Source organism: Amia ocellicauda, chromosome 17 (assembly GCF_036373705.1).
Source record: "Amia ocellicauda isolate fAmiCal2 chromosome 17, fAmiCal2.hap1, whole genome shotgun sequence".
NCBI classification, from domain to species: Eukaryota; Metazoa; Chordata; class Actinopteri; order Amiiformes; family Amiidae; genus Amia; species Amia ocellicauda.
The window spans coordinates 16892217-16908913 of NC_089866.1; the positions used below are offsets into that span (position 1 = coordinate 16892217).

Consider the following 16697-nt stretch of genomic DNA (forward strand, 5'->3'; position numbering starts at 1 on the left):
ACCCGTGGAGACCTGATAGATGTGTGGATTCATTCATTTTACGGAAAAAGTTTCCAGAATGGTTGGGCTGTATTTTATTACACTTTCCTTAAGCGTGAGTTGAAACAATGGAGACAGAAACAAGTCTTTTGGAAAATGTTCAGCACTTTCCATGCAAGAGAAGAGTTCTTTAATAGATGTTTGGACCTCCTCCTAAAAAAGCTTAGTTCAGGGTTTAACCGCATCCAAAATAAATACATTTCAGTTTTAATGAAGCTGTTTTTTTTTTTGTTTTTTTTTTCCTTCTATAGAAACATAGAAGGGGTAGAACTGCATGTGGTGAACAAAAGCTCTTAGTATGTCAGTGACTGCAGGAATTCAAGCTACAAGATCTGTCTGAAATCTAGTTTATAGACTGTTATAGATCAATGTCTTCATTAAAAAAGAAAGACAATTAAAGGTGAAGGGAGGTATCTGTTTTAAATGCATCTTCTTTTACTCAGTATATGTATTTTATTGCACAAAATCTCCACTTAGTATCTTACGGGGACTCGGCGGTTAAATAACTTTATTTATAGTGGGTAACTATTCCACAGAGGAACCGGAGCACATTGTAGAGTGCTTTTCTGTCAGGAGGCCATATCCCTGCATTATGTTCTCAGCACAATCCAGAGAGGAAGTAATCGCAGGTTGGATGGCAGATCCGACAGTGGTCCGCATAAAGAGTTGATAAATACGTGGTTACTAAAGGCCCGAGCTGAAACCCAACACTTAACTCTCTCACTAACCCCTTGCTGCATGGGCAAACACAGGAAATCTCATCTCAGCACAGTGTTGAATTTGATCCGCATGAATTGAACAGTTTTAATTATGCTTGCCAATTTTTTGTATTTTGTTTTTCCCCAGTGCCCTGCCTGAAACTGCATTAACTCTTATCAAATGCAACAAGTATGTAAAAAAAATAAACACACATGATGCCCAAGAAAACATTTCTTGTTCTTATTTTATTCCATTCATATATTTAAGTAGTGGCATTTTTTGCTATGCAAGTTGGAAAAGGGATCAGAAAACTGAAGCAAAAAACTTAAGAGTTATTTACTTTTTAAAGTGGCATAATAATTACAGAGAGTTGCTTTTGTGCATGTGAAAAATCAAGATTATTAATTGATCTACTCAATTATTCATATTTAGCTTACCCAGAGAAAATATGAAGTTATTGATTGTGGACAGTTAGTGTATCGATTAGCTGTCAGATTATTCCAATTATACAAGTGCAAGTTACTATTTTAACACTTATTTGGCCTTAAACCTTAAAACATGATTACGCCAGGGGAATCAGTTCCACTAATTCTTCCCCCTCCACATGTGGAGCCGTTGTTTAATTCTAAGCGATAAGTCTAATCGCCTCCATTAATGTCATTCTAACCCCCCGCCTGAAAACACAAATCCAAATAATCAAATAATCATTTCACACAGCTCTAATTAATGGTGACGATTCTGTGTGCATGTGGGTGTAAATATGCAACTGAGTTTGAACAAGGGATATAAGGAGATTAGAGCAGGCATTTAAAAAAGACACAATGCCCAGATAGCACGTTTAAAATCTGTGCTTTTAAGGCTGGTCACAGATTCCTGTCAGTGCAAGCTATGGATTTATTTAAAAAAATAAAATAAAAAAATAAAAATAATAATAATAATAATAATAATAATGACAACCCTTCTGTAAACAGCCCCACGATTTACTTCACCCACCGTGCTGACATAACGATACAGAAGACGTTGTAGTTAAATCAAATTCCAAGGATCTGCTGAGTCACCGTATTTATATATGGGAAACAAATCTATTGAGCTTGCATCTTTTCTCCTAAAATATGACTCACGACTCGACTGCCCACTAACCTTGACTGGCCGTATCAGCACAGAATAGAAAGTGCGAGGTCATCATGTACTTGGAAGAGGAATTAAAGGGGGCAGGTGACTTTGCAGCCCCTCGCACTGGCATGGCGGAGCATCTGGTGATGTGCGTGGCATCGTGACAACCGAACCGAAGGCCGTCCCGGTGGAATTCCCAGGCAATTCCCATTTCAAAAGCTACGGTTTACAGCGCCTTCAAGATCTCGAATGCTGACCCCAGATTCAGCACATGTCCCAGACGAGCATAATTTGTTCTGAAAGGTAATTCTTTCATAGCATTCAGTTGTGTTTTGAAAGCTTTGCCAAATGCTCAGAGTTGGCAGAGTTCTTCTAGAAGAAGAAAAAAAAAAGAAAGCCCTTTAATCTGAGTCAGAGAGACTGTACTTGCTACAGCTAATCCCTCCATCTGAAATTACTGCCTTGCGCCTCTTCCCCCGAAGTGGGACTCCGGAGAGTCGGCTTATTACAGCAGCTGACACTTCTGCATAAACAGACACTGCAATCACAGAGCACACACCAGAGGAGCGTGCAACACAGAGAAAGGTTTTGCCAGCTGATTAACCCAGTTTGCGATTTGTCTGTTACCTTGGTGGTTAATATCTGGCTTGCCGGTGGTGATCTGCATTGCAAAACAAGTTGGCTTTTTCTTCCACAGAACACAGACGGATGTTGTAGCATCCCAATGTAATTTCATTGCAACATGCTCTTTAAATTAACAAAAATGCTGACCTTATTAGGGCAAACTGAAGCATGTAATGCATCAAAACCTTGGCTGAATACTGGCCTATATTACTAGTGTTGATCAAATTGGTGAAGGGGGACATTTGTAATGCTGCCACTGATACGTATCATAGAATTAGTGTTTTGAATCACAATTTTAGAGGAGTTCCCTTTTCACGTTTCCCAACTTCCTTAATTGAAGCATCACATCTCTGAAAAGGCCAGCGATTCCCCTTCTTATCTCTGTCATCTAAAACAAATTGATAATACGAGGCTGAAGTCTCGAGCACAATCCCTGTTTTCTTACTGACGCATGCCGAATTTGCAGCCACTGACAAACATCATGACGAGATGTTAGAGGGAAGGTCAATCTTTGACTACTACAGGCTGCAGATGACCTAATGGAAATCCCCATCAGCAGGAAAACATAAATACAATTTGCAAAATCCCTCGTGTCAAGATGGTATTTACGGATTACTCGATAGTGCCTCACTAGCATTGACATACAAGGAACTCCTGTTGGAATTAGAGCTCTGTTTTCAATCTGGCTCCCTCCTAAGATTTGGGAGTTGGAAGGCACTGCCATATCACAAAATATATAAGCATTGTTAATTGCATTGCTTATTTGTGACACTTTAAAGTATAGTTCTGAAAACTGCAGCATTAGTCAGTGCATTACCATATTACACGTGTCAAACTGGGGGAAAAAAAACATAGTCCAATGCTGTTAAATAGTTCAAATGCTTTAAACCGAGTGGGAATGAGCTGGCATCAAGGAATCTGCATTCACGTTTATTTTTCCGGAGTTCTCTTTTTAACGGAGGTTGAAATACTAGATGTGTGATGTCATTTTATTTGCACTCCGGGCGATATTAGATTTGACAGGCTTGCTTTCAGACCTCACACACACAAACTATAAAACCATCGAGGGCCTAAACCAGAAGGAATGCCAAGGTACTGACTGTGTGGTTAGGTTTTGTTGATTTTACATTCGCAGGGTTTTCAAATCTGAACGGCCCTGCTACAGAACCACGTGCCGTTAGATTTTAAAAGAATCTGTCGAAGTTTAAAACAGAAACAAATGTAATATAAAACAGGCTTTGGGAACCTTTTCCAGGGCTTAAAATCTGCAATTACACATAGAAAAGGAAAACTGAACAAAGTCAGAAGCCCCAGTCTTACTCATTCTTGGCCATTCATGCAGGGTCACTGACTTTTGATCATTTACATACTCCTGCTGTAAGGTTTCGGTGGAGGGCTGGTTTTATTGGGATCCACAGGCTGGGATCTTTGTGTAAGGAGAGAAAAGGCCACTCCCCTCCCTTGCACACTGGAATGTGCTCCACCAGATAAGAGGGTGTACATAGCCACTGTTTCCAGACCAGTAATGTAATCTAATTGTGGCAACAGAAGTGCAAGCCAAGCTGAGCCGAGCTGAAACACTTACAGTCGGAACTGCATCAAGGTGAAGATGGAAACCGTCACCGAGGGAACTGTTGTTCTGCGAGACAATCGGATTTCACAAAGCATGAAAAAGACGGAAAGATAAGAGTTCGACAGGGCACTTCCGACACTTCTCCTTCTCCTCCTCCCCAATTTTTTTTTCTGTTAACAGTTAGGCCCGAAACACTTAAACAGAAAAAGTATTGTGCATTCTCCCGTGAACAATGAACTCTATTCTGCCACTGGGCCCCAAACACGCATTAGCTCACTCTCTCTTTATCTGGCAGGGATTCCTGGCTTGTATCTGGTTACCAAACCAATAAACAATCGCACAGTCGGGTTGGTTCTTATAAGGCTGGTTTTGAAATAGGAGCAGAATCGCCGCCGTTTTTTTTGTTTTTTGTACAAGCCACAAGCTCCACATCCCCAGACTTAACCAGGTGCTGACAAAGCAGTTTTCGACTCACACGGTTCCAAAGGTGAACAGTAGCAGACAAGTAATTTAGACCTTACAGTGGCATCTTAATTGCAGAAGCTTCCAGTTAAAGTGGAGCAGAGAAGGACAAATGACCTCTCCACCCTTGACTAGGTCCTGACATCACAACTTTGAGACACTATAAGAATATGTTGTAGATTTTTTTAACATGGAACAAATTCTAATGCATTCCAAACTTAAAAAAAAAAAATTAAGCGCATACTTGTTTTCTTTATTTGTGTTTGCTTATGCCTGATAGTCCTCCTCCACCCACATCTCCTGTAGTCAAAGCTAATAATTATCTAGGTGTACTTCCCTACTACATGTCATCAGTGCTGTTGAGGTCGTAACAGAAACAATGAATGGTATGTTACATAACCTGTTATAAAGATTTTGCTACAAGAAGAACTGAATTACCTTTATAGTGAGTGTGGCAGGTCTTAGTTAATTGTATGAAGGTCACTGAATTTATAAACATCCCCCATCCATTACACAACTCCAATGAAAGTGTCAGAACCAGTTGGGAAACTAATTAAACTAATATGTAATCAAACAAAGAAACAAGAACAGTGCTAGGGTAGCATGTAAACAAAACACCCCTGGTTTAAAAAAAAATACTTAAGTAAACTGTGAACCTTTAAAGTAAATATAAGTAACAAGTCATTGTATTACTAAGCTACCACAGGGCGTTAAGTGAAAGTAATTTAACTGTAAACAGTATTTTTTTTTTTTTTTTTTTTTTTTTTACTCTATTACTGACTTGCTTCCCCATGACAGTCACGGTTATGCGCTGCATTAGGTTTTGTGTTTCAGACACAACTATACTGTTGTTCTGTATCCTTGGACACCATTAGCACTCACGCTACTGTTAAAACAAGCTCAGTTGTTAAAAAAATATAATAACAATAATAAAACTGTCTGGCTGCCAAGATAACTGTCTAGATGTCACTCTCCTGTACTTTACAGATTACTTCTGCTCCGGATCCCACGATACTTCTTCACGGCGCTACTGACTTGCCTTTCTAAAACAAAGCATTAAGTGTTGGCAAATTGTGTATAATTCTTGAACATGTCTTTCCTAGTTATTATTGTGCTAATTAACATAAGAAACAACACAGGTTGTAGCAGTAGGTTTAACTGCAATTCTCACACTGCTTTGACACACAAGATTGCAAATGTGTATTCACAGAGGAAATGTTTTCATTTGTACGAACACCGCAAGCGGCGAGGGTACAGAAAAATGAGTTTATGCACCACGGATACAGTTTAGCTGTCAGTAAGCAATTAAGGAGGAAGTCTGAGTGGTGTTTGAAATCACGACCCAGCTTTTTTTTGTGGAATTGCTATTCTTCTGATGTAACTGATATACAAGAGGTTTATTTAAGTGATGATGAACCATATATCAGGTGGAGAAAAAATATTTAAATTATTTCCGTTTGACATTTCAAAATAAGTATTGGGTTTATAGAATATATTTTTATATAATATAATATTTGGATGCCAGATATTTTCAAATATAAAGTAGGCAAAGCAGATGTGCTTGTATGAATCTAGTGCATTATTTGCTTTCTGTTATTTAATAATGAAAAAAACCAACAGCTCCTTAATTCTGCTTCTGTATGTTTTATGTTCAAGATAGTGAATCAAAAGCTAGCCATTACAGGTCTGCACTGTATAATATGCCATTTGCCAATCTACTGACTTTCAGTTTCACTAACAGTGTGCTGTTCAGCCTCAAGGGCTTCAGAAGTGTGGGGGAAATTACCAATAATTACAAAAACTCTTTAATGAGTCTTGCCTGTTCAGTGTCTCCCTCATTATTAAATAAATAAACATTAAATAAAATACTGGTAGGCCTAAAAATGTTGTTTTTCGGGCCACAACATAGTGTTTGTTACAGCTGGATGCAGGAATAAGACTCAGTTTTAGCTGAAGATTAAAAATGCATAATGGTTTGCAAAATTTTGACAATACAAAATCAAAATCAGCACAAATTATATTAACATTTACTGGGAATAAATAAAGTCTGATTTCTCCCAGATAGCGGACTCTACATTTCTACACTGGTAATTGTAATGTGGCAAGAATTTACAAAATTGTAATTTTACATAAATTACAGGAATGCCTCTTTTTATGCGAATACAAAATGTTGTTTTCAACAAGGACGAAGAAGAGAATATTTACAGGACTGTATTGGGATATTCCTGCTTGTTTCTTTCTGTCACAGCAGGCACCATCATCCCACAATATTAAACAATTATGTTACACAATCTTCTACCTTGGTGGCAATACATGAGGTTCTCAAATTAGCCTAGAAGCACAACACTCACTGACATCTGGATTGTACTGAAGAAATCAATAGTCACCAAATGTTATACCTGGACTACACAAGGAAACAACACAAAGAATTTTAAAGAGCAGGTGACACTTAACACAGACTATCACAGATTGTCATTTGATATCCTGTGCTGGAAAAAAAAAAAAATACTGTGATTATCATTAACTGGTTGATCAAGGAAAAAAGGGTTCCATGTAACGGTTACTTGAAATGGATAGTGGAAACCAAATACAGGAATATGAAAAAAATGTAGTTTTACACAATCATTATGAATAGAAGAATACTTTCTTTCATATACTCCATCCAGTCATTGAAAACACGCCAACTGATCGCCTTCTGCTTTGCTGTAAGCGCACACCAGCACAACCTAGACTGAAATTTCCCACAACATAAGTTCTGCTAATTGCCTCAGAAAGAAAGTCAGTCGTTTGCCAGTTACTCACCATTTTCGGAAACCCTTCCCACATGACTACTTGAGAAACTTGACTAATTTTGTGTCAGAAATGCATGAGTTAAACAGTTTGCCGAAAGCTTGGGTTTTCTATATCAGAAGCTACAGACCAGTCTGGGGGCACATCAAAAAAGCCCTTCTAGGAAAGAGGTTGGGGGATTTCGGAGACTGAAAGAGTTGGAGCATCGTGTGTCAGGGTTATATCTGAAAGGTAAATAAATCCGCCGCCCTAGTTCAAGCATGATGATGAGAAATAATCGCAACTGAAATTAACAACCACGCAATGACTGAAACGATTAACGGAGTACTTCAAATACACACATATTCATCTAAAGAGAAAAACAATCATAACGAATGCTTAAAAACTCTTATGTAACCTGACAAGAAACTAAAATGAAGTGGCAGTTTTGTGGAAATGTTTACAGTATTCCTGCATTCATATTAAACCCGCGAAAGCAAGTTTCAGTGTCAAACTAAACCTTCGTTTATCTGCCCTGATTTGCAGATAAATTATGTCACCAGTAAAGACAGACAAGTACATAATCATACCATTTCTTTTTTTGTTGGATTCGTGTCCAACTCCCTCAAGACCATCCATTACACCTGCTTGAACTGGCCCTCAGGGAGCAGTACAGTTATGAGCTTAAGGAAGCCAAGAGATCCCAAGAGCTATTATATCCCTCCACGAGTAGAGGCATGAGCACTAAACGTGTGACTCTGTTGGTAAGTGCCCTTGGGTCATCCCTGTCTCTCAGCAGCCTCCACAACACAACGGCATTTATTGAGTTTTGTTTTATTATGGATTTTTCAACTCATGGTTCTGACCACCAGAGATAGCAAGTATGAAGTTAGATATAATATTTATATTAAAAAAAACACCACTTCCCAGTACTAATGGGACAATGATAGATAAATCCAAGGCCTATGATCTTGGAACAAGGCCAAGAAGGAGGCTGCCAAAAGCCAAGCAGTGCTAAACGACACAACAGCACGAGTCCTTATTCGGTTTCAAATATACTAATGCACTAATATTCGACATCAGCCACCGTCTCCACTTAAGAAGGTCCTCTAGATGATCACGAGCCGTGCAGAGACGGACAGCTGTTCCTAGAATCTGCTTTTTATCTGGAGGGAAATGAGGGCTGCTGACTGTAACAACCTTCTCTGGATCTGGTTTCAGACGGGGAATAGAGCTCTCAGCAATTATTGCAAGGATCGCTTCTACCATAAAGACTATTCCCTTCAGAGATGATCTTCATATGTAACATTTATAGCAAGAAACTTGTCGACAACTGTTACGCTAATTGCCTTCCCCGTAAGAAGCATTTCTACCGCCATAGAAGGTTTTATTTCCAGGGTTCAGATTTCACAACACACGCAAGTGTAACTACAGAGCGGGTTTGTAAATAAACGTAAAATAAATAAATAAGTTATTTATTTTCTCACAAGGTTAGTGCTTTAACAGTCTGGCTTTAGTCTTCCAAAGTTGCCTGTGGTTTCTTTTACATAATAATAATAATAATAATTAAAAAGTATATTCATTTCGTCTGATTTCAATTACATTTTGTCTGACATGCTGTAAGCTTCTAAAGCAAGGTTATGTCTATTTTTGACATTTAAATTCTGCACTGAAGTCTCCAGAACCACTCCACCACCTGGCATAGGCTTTTCGCTTAACTCCCTCAGAACCACTGAACGCAAATGTTACACGGGATTGGCAGGTTTAATTAAGCAGTGATGGATGCAAAACCAACAATCCTTTTGTTTGTGTATGTTGCTCGGTCTGCTTTACTTCTAAAACACCCAAGGTACAGTCCTGACTGTGGCACATCCCCCCTTACTGCTGAACTTCAAAACTGCTTACTTTATTGATAGTTTGCTGCCAAAGCAAACTCCAGAGCCCCTCCGAGCCGGCCATGACATAACAAAGCGGCCTACATAGCCGAAGAGCTGGGGTGGTGGAGATGCTCGAGAGGGGGATTTCGAAGCACCTGGCTGCATCTTCAAGCAGCCAGTTAATGAGTTTGCAGAGCGTGACCAAGGGCAGAGGAAATAATTGCTTTGCACGTACCAACAAGAAAAAGACTATTTCAGCTTAAGAAACAATGACGTCACTAGCTGTACAAAAACAAGTGATCCTTTCAGTGGATTGTACTATAGTGTACCGATGAGTGGTAGGGAGAAAGAGAAGAAATCCTCATTTGAAAGGAAAATATAAGTATGTTCTCATTACTTAGTGGCGCACTTAAAGCCCAACCGATTTATGCCTCATTAATGTTACCATACATCTCTTAAAGACCTTGCTGCCAATCAAACCCTTTAAAATCATCAACATTAAAGCTTATAACTCACACTGCCATTTGCTGAAAAACCATATGTAGCCGAGATCGGTTTTGAATATCGACAACATTTTCCCTTCAACAGAAAAATAATAACATTATTTAACATTATAACTGTGATGTATTCTTTCTCCGCCCACAAACACTGTGATTTCTGTGGTTAAACGGCTGATACAAAAATGGATCAAGCACGGGTTATGAAAACCCCTGAACTGAAAGCTAAGCAACAAAGAACATCTACAGTACATGCACAGTTTACATGAAATGCCCTCAAGGAGGTAATAAAACAGTCCATCATCTGATAATTGTATCTTGTCATGCATCATGCAAAAGAGTCCATGAGCAAAAGAAAAAATAAATACATATGTGCAGAGTGATATATTGTTACAGCGATATCATTTCAGCTGTCATCGTGGCTACGACTTTAACTGCTCCTCACACATTTTCCAAGACTCGAGTTCAGTAGTGAGAAGACAGCATGCACATATCACAGTCCCCACCAAATGCCCCCATGGGCTGGACAGACTGTTCCTTCAGAGGATATATTTAGATCGTGTGTTTATCGGCCTGCCAGTTTCAGTAATGCAAGATGGCAGAGTGTGGAGTTTTGACTGAAATGATGCTCCCAGTCCAGACAAAAGCTTGAGAAAATAACTGAATATAATAATTGCCCATTGTGAGAATGTAAAAGTTAGTGATCGGGAGTAAAAGCAGTGCTTAACTACTGTAAGCAAAGAGAATCTATGAAATTAAAGCAAATGAGACTGATTATACTGTTTTAAAAAAACTGAACTCTATTACAGGTGTCAAATTTATCTTCAAATCAAAGAAAAATTTTGGCCGTAACAAATTAATTCCTGTTTGAAAAAAAATATGGTTCTCTTCAGTGCAAAGCCATACAAATCTGACAATTCAAGCTAAGCAGATAGAAAAATAAGGATCAGCTTTTCTGGATTAGCAAAAGGATTTGCTACTCCAATTTAGTACAAAGATTAAGAAATCAGACATTTTTATTACGGAAGGTAGATAATTGCAACATTCCCTTATCAATTTTCAGAAGTGCAATTTACCAGTTGCCTTTGGGAAGGCTTAGCAGCATTATATAATTTGCTAAATAGATATACGAGCAGTTTCTAGCTGCCACGAGAACTATACCATTCCAAAACGATATCTCATCACATAGACACACTCTTCCATTGCTGCCACTCCACTACATAAGTAAGCATGTCGCATTATAGTCTTATTTCTAAATTTGTGAGAGTACAGTTTTATTTCATCTAACAATTCACTTTGGAAAATAAACAAGAGGCACAAGTATCAAAAAACACACGTTGTCATTTAAGCATTTAGAATATGTTAACATTTTTATACATAATGGTTATAATATTATATATAATACCAGATATTCCTAATTTTAGATCTGTTCAGCAATCTAAAAAACTATACATCATTCCAATAAACCTTTACTTAGTTTATATGAATACAGGACACTTATTTCTGATAAATCTCCTCCTACCATTCTAATGCATGCAAACTGATGAACAGTCCAGATGGCTTAATAACTGCGGAGTTCAGTTTAAGGCTCCGACTGAAGTGTAAATGAGACATTTAAAAACTCATGACTTGCGATAATACAGTAAAAGGCATACTGACCATCACTAATTCACGTGGTAGTGAGAATACCCTTTAAACTTCGCAGAGCTTATTAGAGCATGATACTACAGGGAGACAGTTATTTAAATAATGGCTAATGGTACTGTCGCAGTTTTATAATTGATATGCAATTAGCTTTCCATTCAGCTTAGGTGATAAGGTTTGTCCACATTCCAATTAATATAGAGCACTTTAACACCTACTGCTGAGCAGATCAGCCACCAGAACACAGCAATGATACATTCAAGTTATTGTCACCATTTGCAGCTCATAGAAAAACAAATATAATAATACTTTGACTAGGAATGTCATTTTTAAGCACAGAATTAAAACCACCTAAGCAATACAATTTTAAATATGCACATGGAAACATTACATAATAGTTCTGAAATCCTGCTACATGCTATATTGTGATACTTTCACTTCAATAACTTCTCCAATCATAACTTATTTTTCTGCCAGGTCCGCCAAAAAGTAAATGTAATCAATCAAGGAAAGCTGAGCCTGGACTTGGCAAAACAATCCTAAGTATGTGTCTATCATAGACTAATTAAGCACTGTGTCAGTACTACGCTGACACTTTTCAACTGGGTATTAAAAATAAAGTTAGAGGCTACTGATATGAATAAGAAACAGGCTTGGGGGAATACTTTCAGGATAATATTAAGGGGAGAACGGATTAAAACTTTACAGTTATGGACAATCTTCGGGGTGTAAAACATAGTATTGTAAGAAGCCTAATGTGTTTTTTTCTTATCACTTCTCAGAGTGTATTAGTGCTGGTTTCTGACAAGTAATCTCTCCAAGTGTGCTCTGAGTTTCAACTACGTGCTGGTTTACTGACTAAAAAGCTATGTTAAACATGTCTTTCAGAGAGACGTATTAGAGCTTTTAAAAGTTTGTTCTTTGTTTCATAGTAAATCAATTGATCCAAAAAATAGCGGTTTCCGGTTCTGTTTGAAGAGAAAACAGTAAACCTTTAAAATACACTAAGTATACACTGCATCTATCTGCATCTGTGTGCATTTCTGACTAACTGAACAACTTAGATTCGTTTTGCGTAAAGGGTGATGTCATTAGTTTGATAACATCTCAAAATCATCTGTGTTAAGAAGAATGTAAAGTCATCTTCCAGAGTACAACTTAGATTTCTTTTTAAGTAAAGAGATGTTGATATATAGCTTAATTCGGTACATCTGGGAAATCCAGAGAGAGTGATTTACTGACAGTAAATGCAGCAAAAACAACAACAACAAAACACACTGGTATTGTCTATCCAAACCCATGGAAAAAGCCCACGCCATTCTGCAAAATAACACTTTACCTTCACTCTTAACAACTTAAAGACACTGACTGTTTTAATATAAATTCCTTTAAGTGGTGTGGAAGCCCTGAGTTAATGGAATATCCACATAATTACTGATGGCTTGACAGGTTAATCTTGTAACCAGATGGGTTGTGACAAATTGGTGACAAGCTTTTAGTGATCATCCAGTTTGTCATTTCAGTGGCTAACAAAAGAATGGCTGTGCCCCTCGGAGAATTCAAATGAAAGGAATATCACAAGACTGACTTCCCACCACAACCCTGGGTCACCAGCACCGTGTCAATGTTTGTTGGGTGGTGATATTTGGCCTCAGCTTTAGTAATTGCATTGCTCTTACATCCATTATAAAGCTGTATTTAATTAAGTACACAATCAACCTGAACATGACCTAATGTTTGCTCTCATGCATTGCAGAACTGGACAGCTTTACAGTCCACTTATGGAGCAGAAACACGACAGAAATAAATAGCAGTCCAATAATACAGAAACTATAACTATAAGTAAATGGCACCTATGGCATGATCCCCAACAAAGTGATCAGAGGAGTTTGCAAGTGAATATATTAGTCATGTAAAAAATGTCCAAACATCAGATCAGGTCGATGGCCGTTGGCAGGTTGATCGTGTGACACCTGCATGCGGTTTGATCATAAACTATGTGTTCATAATAGCTGTGAAATGCAAAAGATCAATACAGATGCTGTTAAATGGGTGTTCCCATATCTGTTGCAGTCCCGCACTTTTAAGGTCGCCAGTGATGTGCAGAAGAAAACAAAAACACACCGTGGATGGATGGATGGATAGATACATGACTACACTGACAGACAGACAGACAGGCACACAGCAATACTGCTGTACCGACCAGTCTCTAAATATTTCATCTTAAATAAACGAAATCTTATTAGACAGATCGTGTGACAGATATATTAAGGACTCCACGCAGAAAGTGGTTACAAACATACACCTACATTATACATATGCATACATGTTATTCAAGAAAACAGATGTTTGCACATTTGGATCCAGGCAACAACAAAACTATCAAGGCGCTATTACGGTTTATTTTAAAACACCCTCGCATATTGTATAGCACTCCGATCAGCAAAAACTTAAAAAATAATAATAATAATTAACAATAATAATAACTTTGCTCTATTCAATCCAAAGATACAGTATGAAAACGTGTTTTGAATATGATTATAATTTTTAGCCCCCACTTACCTCCAGAGAATCCAGGCTGATAAAGCTGGCTATGGCAAATCCATCAATAATATCCTCCTCTTGGGAGCTGGATTCCCGTCTCTTTCTCCTGGGTGGACGGGATGTCCGGGCAGAGGGAGCCAGATTTGGAGGTTTTTTACCATTTTGAGAAGGATGATCCCTCCCGGGACTTTGCTCTCTGTCAGAGCAGGAGGACGGACTCTGGTTGCGGGCATCCCTACCAGCAGCCTCCCGTCTCCTCACCCTGTCCCTCTGGGACCGGGATCTCCGACTCTGCCTCAATTTCCCATCCATTTTACAATCTTTACAGAAACTAAAAAAATAAAATAAATAAAAAAAATCTAAAAAAACAAACAACGAAACGTGATTATCCTTAGAATAGTGAAAACAAACAACTCCTCGACGACCCGACTGCAAAAAGAGAGAGATTTATATATGTGTAACAATTAGATCCACAGAATGACCTTGGATGTAAACCTCCCGAAAATAAAAAAGCAAATTAAATTCCAAATAATCCACAATGCAGGTAAATAAGCGACCCAAATCTTCCCGAGATCCCACACAAAATCCAGCGATGCTTTCTCCTTTTAGACAGGTGCAAAATTGCAACAGAAAATATCACTTGCTTTGCAACTTTGTTGCAATGGCCAAACAGAGTGTTAACAGCTGCATAGCGGACACCACGTCGAGAAATCACATCGCTGCTCCTTCTCTTCCACCAGCCAATCCATAATCCACTACAAACACGCAAAATATCCGTCCGGCAATGTGTGCTTTTGCAGATTAGAAATTGATCAGCGGGCAATATCCTCCGTATATTGGCAACTTGCAACTGTTCACCATCTCACGCCGCTGCTAAGTTGCACAGTTCAATTCTGCTAAAACAGCGAGCGCACGGTCTGCCAAGTCTTCCGCTTCTTATTCGCACTGTTTGCTTTCTTTTACGGTTTTTGGAGGTACTGACTTGTGTTTTAAACACCCCCCCGGCTCTGATCAAAGCCCTCGCATTTCCCGGGAGCAGAAATCAAACGCTCTTCCCGGGCCTGGAAGTTTGACTGTGGAGCCCCTTCCCCGGCCATCCGCTGGCCCGCGCCCGGCGTCGAGAGGCGGCTGCGCTGCGCGGCGCTGCGGCGCTGGAGGTTTGACAAGTGGCTTAAAGACACAGCGGGACTGGGAGCTGCTCGCCGCTCGCCGCTCTTTTCCCTGGATGTGAAAGTGGAGTCAGTGCGGTAACAGCCCCGGAGCTCAGACAGCTGACGCACTTCCGCCATCTCCGCAATTACCGAAGGAAGTGAGCTACTTTATTGAACACTTTAAAATGACTCTCGGCAACTTATTTCGCCTCGGAGAGACAGTTACATGGCATCCTCTGTGTCTGCGTTTTAGCCAGCTCTGATGTTGGTCTTATTTGAGTGTTTATGTGAGGAGGTGAGAAAGGCAGCCTGTGCAGGACCAGCCTCGGTCGATAGCTCAGACTCAGCCGTGCAACTAACACTGTGTGTGCATTATACACAGCAGACTGCGTGCAGCTCCGCGACCATTACTCGTTATTATGTGTGCCTGGTTGCTCATCTTTTCTCCCTGTGTCTTTCTCGTAAAATATCAGATTTTCTCCCATAGAAAGATTTAGACAGGCCAGGTGACACAATGCCTGCACGTTTTGTAAAATGGAAACATTGTTGCTGTCAGCTGCTGCTGGTGCATGCTTTCACACGAACAATACGGTAGATATTAGCACCCAGGCTCAATCGCAATCTGTCCTACTGTTGCCTGTGTAGACACCTTGGTTTTGGGGATCGCATTGTCCTAAGTAGTCATCACTCTTGATTGATTGTCCTGTTTAATTCCCTGGGACGGGGGTTGAATCTGCACTACCTGTCTGTCTTGATTACATGCCCTAAAATGTGCCTAATTCCTCCTGCATTCAGAGAAAATAATGTAAGAAGCCAGGGTTCAATTGTTGAATCATGACTCTGAAAAATGCACTATACCTACTGTAGTTTGTGCTTTGAATGTTTCTTTTGAAAAGTGTGTAAATGTGTCTGCAAAAAAAAAAAAAAAGAATAATAGTTTTATTTTATTGTAAATGTATAAATTAGTTAAACCAATGTTTATCAAACCAATAAACACAACAAATGCCACATTGAAACTGTAATGTACAGTATATACACACAGCATATAGTCTGGCTATTTGGACCTGAATTAGTTGGCTGTATTTACCGTTCTTTCTAAATAAAATATGTGTAAAATATTGCTCATAAGAGACAATCAGATATGAAGAATAAAAGAGCTTTATACTTGTGACTGCCTAGTGACTCAGAAATTTGGTTAAGAAATTAGGGCAAGTTTTTGCATCTGTTCTTACAGTATCATCTGTTTTGCTTTAGCACACAGAAAACAGTGAAAGTGCGATGAAGGATAACATTTCTTATAATAATAATAATTATTCTTATTTGTTTCCTGTTAACTGATACTAAACCAGGAGAGTCTAGAGAGAAGAAAGCTCAGTTCCACCGCAGGAATAACATGCATGCTGTTTTTGAAAGTCTGTAATCTGAAGTATATATTTAATCTAAATTGGCAGCTTTGTGTAGCATAGGGTATGTTGGGGAGAACAAAAAAACAAGACCCACACTACAGTCACAATAACAACCTGTCTGCCTTATATGACCACCTCTCACTGCTATATCCTAGGCAGCGAGATGAGTCTTGCCTCCATCTTGTTCTATTAAAAACTGTCTGGTGGATCTTCAGTTTTGTTTTTGTTTTTCAAAGAAGCAACATAGGTCATCAGGTCAGTGGAAAAAACATAATCACCTTTAGTTTGCTATTAATTTT

The 16697-nt window shown here is 38.9% G+C and overlaps 1 protein-coding gene across 13 annotated transcripts in view; it reads right to left on the minus strand.

The window, feature by feature from the left end:
* The window catches only part of fbrsl1 (fibrosin-like 1), a 279122-nt gene extending 264022 nt beyond the window's left edge, over positions 1-15100 (minus strand). For 7 of the 13 annotated variants that reach the window (XM_066690182.1, XM_066690178.1, XM_066690189.1 and 4 more), the window contains exon 1: positions 13860-15099. In XM_066690182.1, the coding sequence (XP_066546279.1) occupies positions 13860-14153 (294 nt within the window). In that variant the 5' untranslated portion in view covers positions 14154-15099. Of the gene's footprint in view, positions 1-13859 lie in introns of all 13 variants that reach the window. The other 6 variants (XM_066690181.1, XM_066690186.1, XM_066690184.1 and 3 more) reach the window with 3 other exon arrangements.
* Between the last annotated feature and the right edge of the window lie 1597 nt (positions 15101-16697).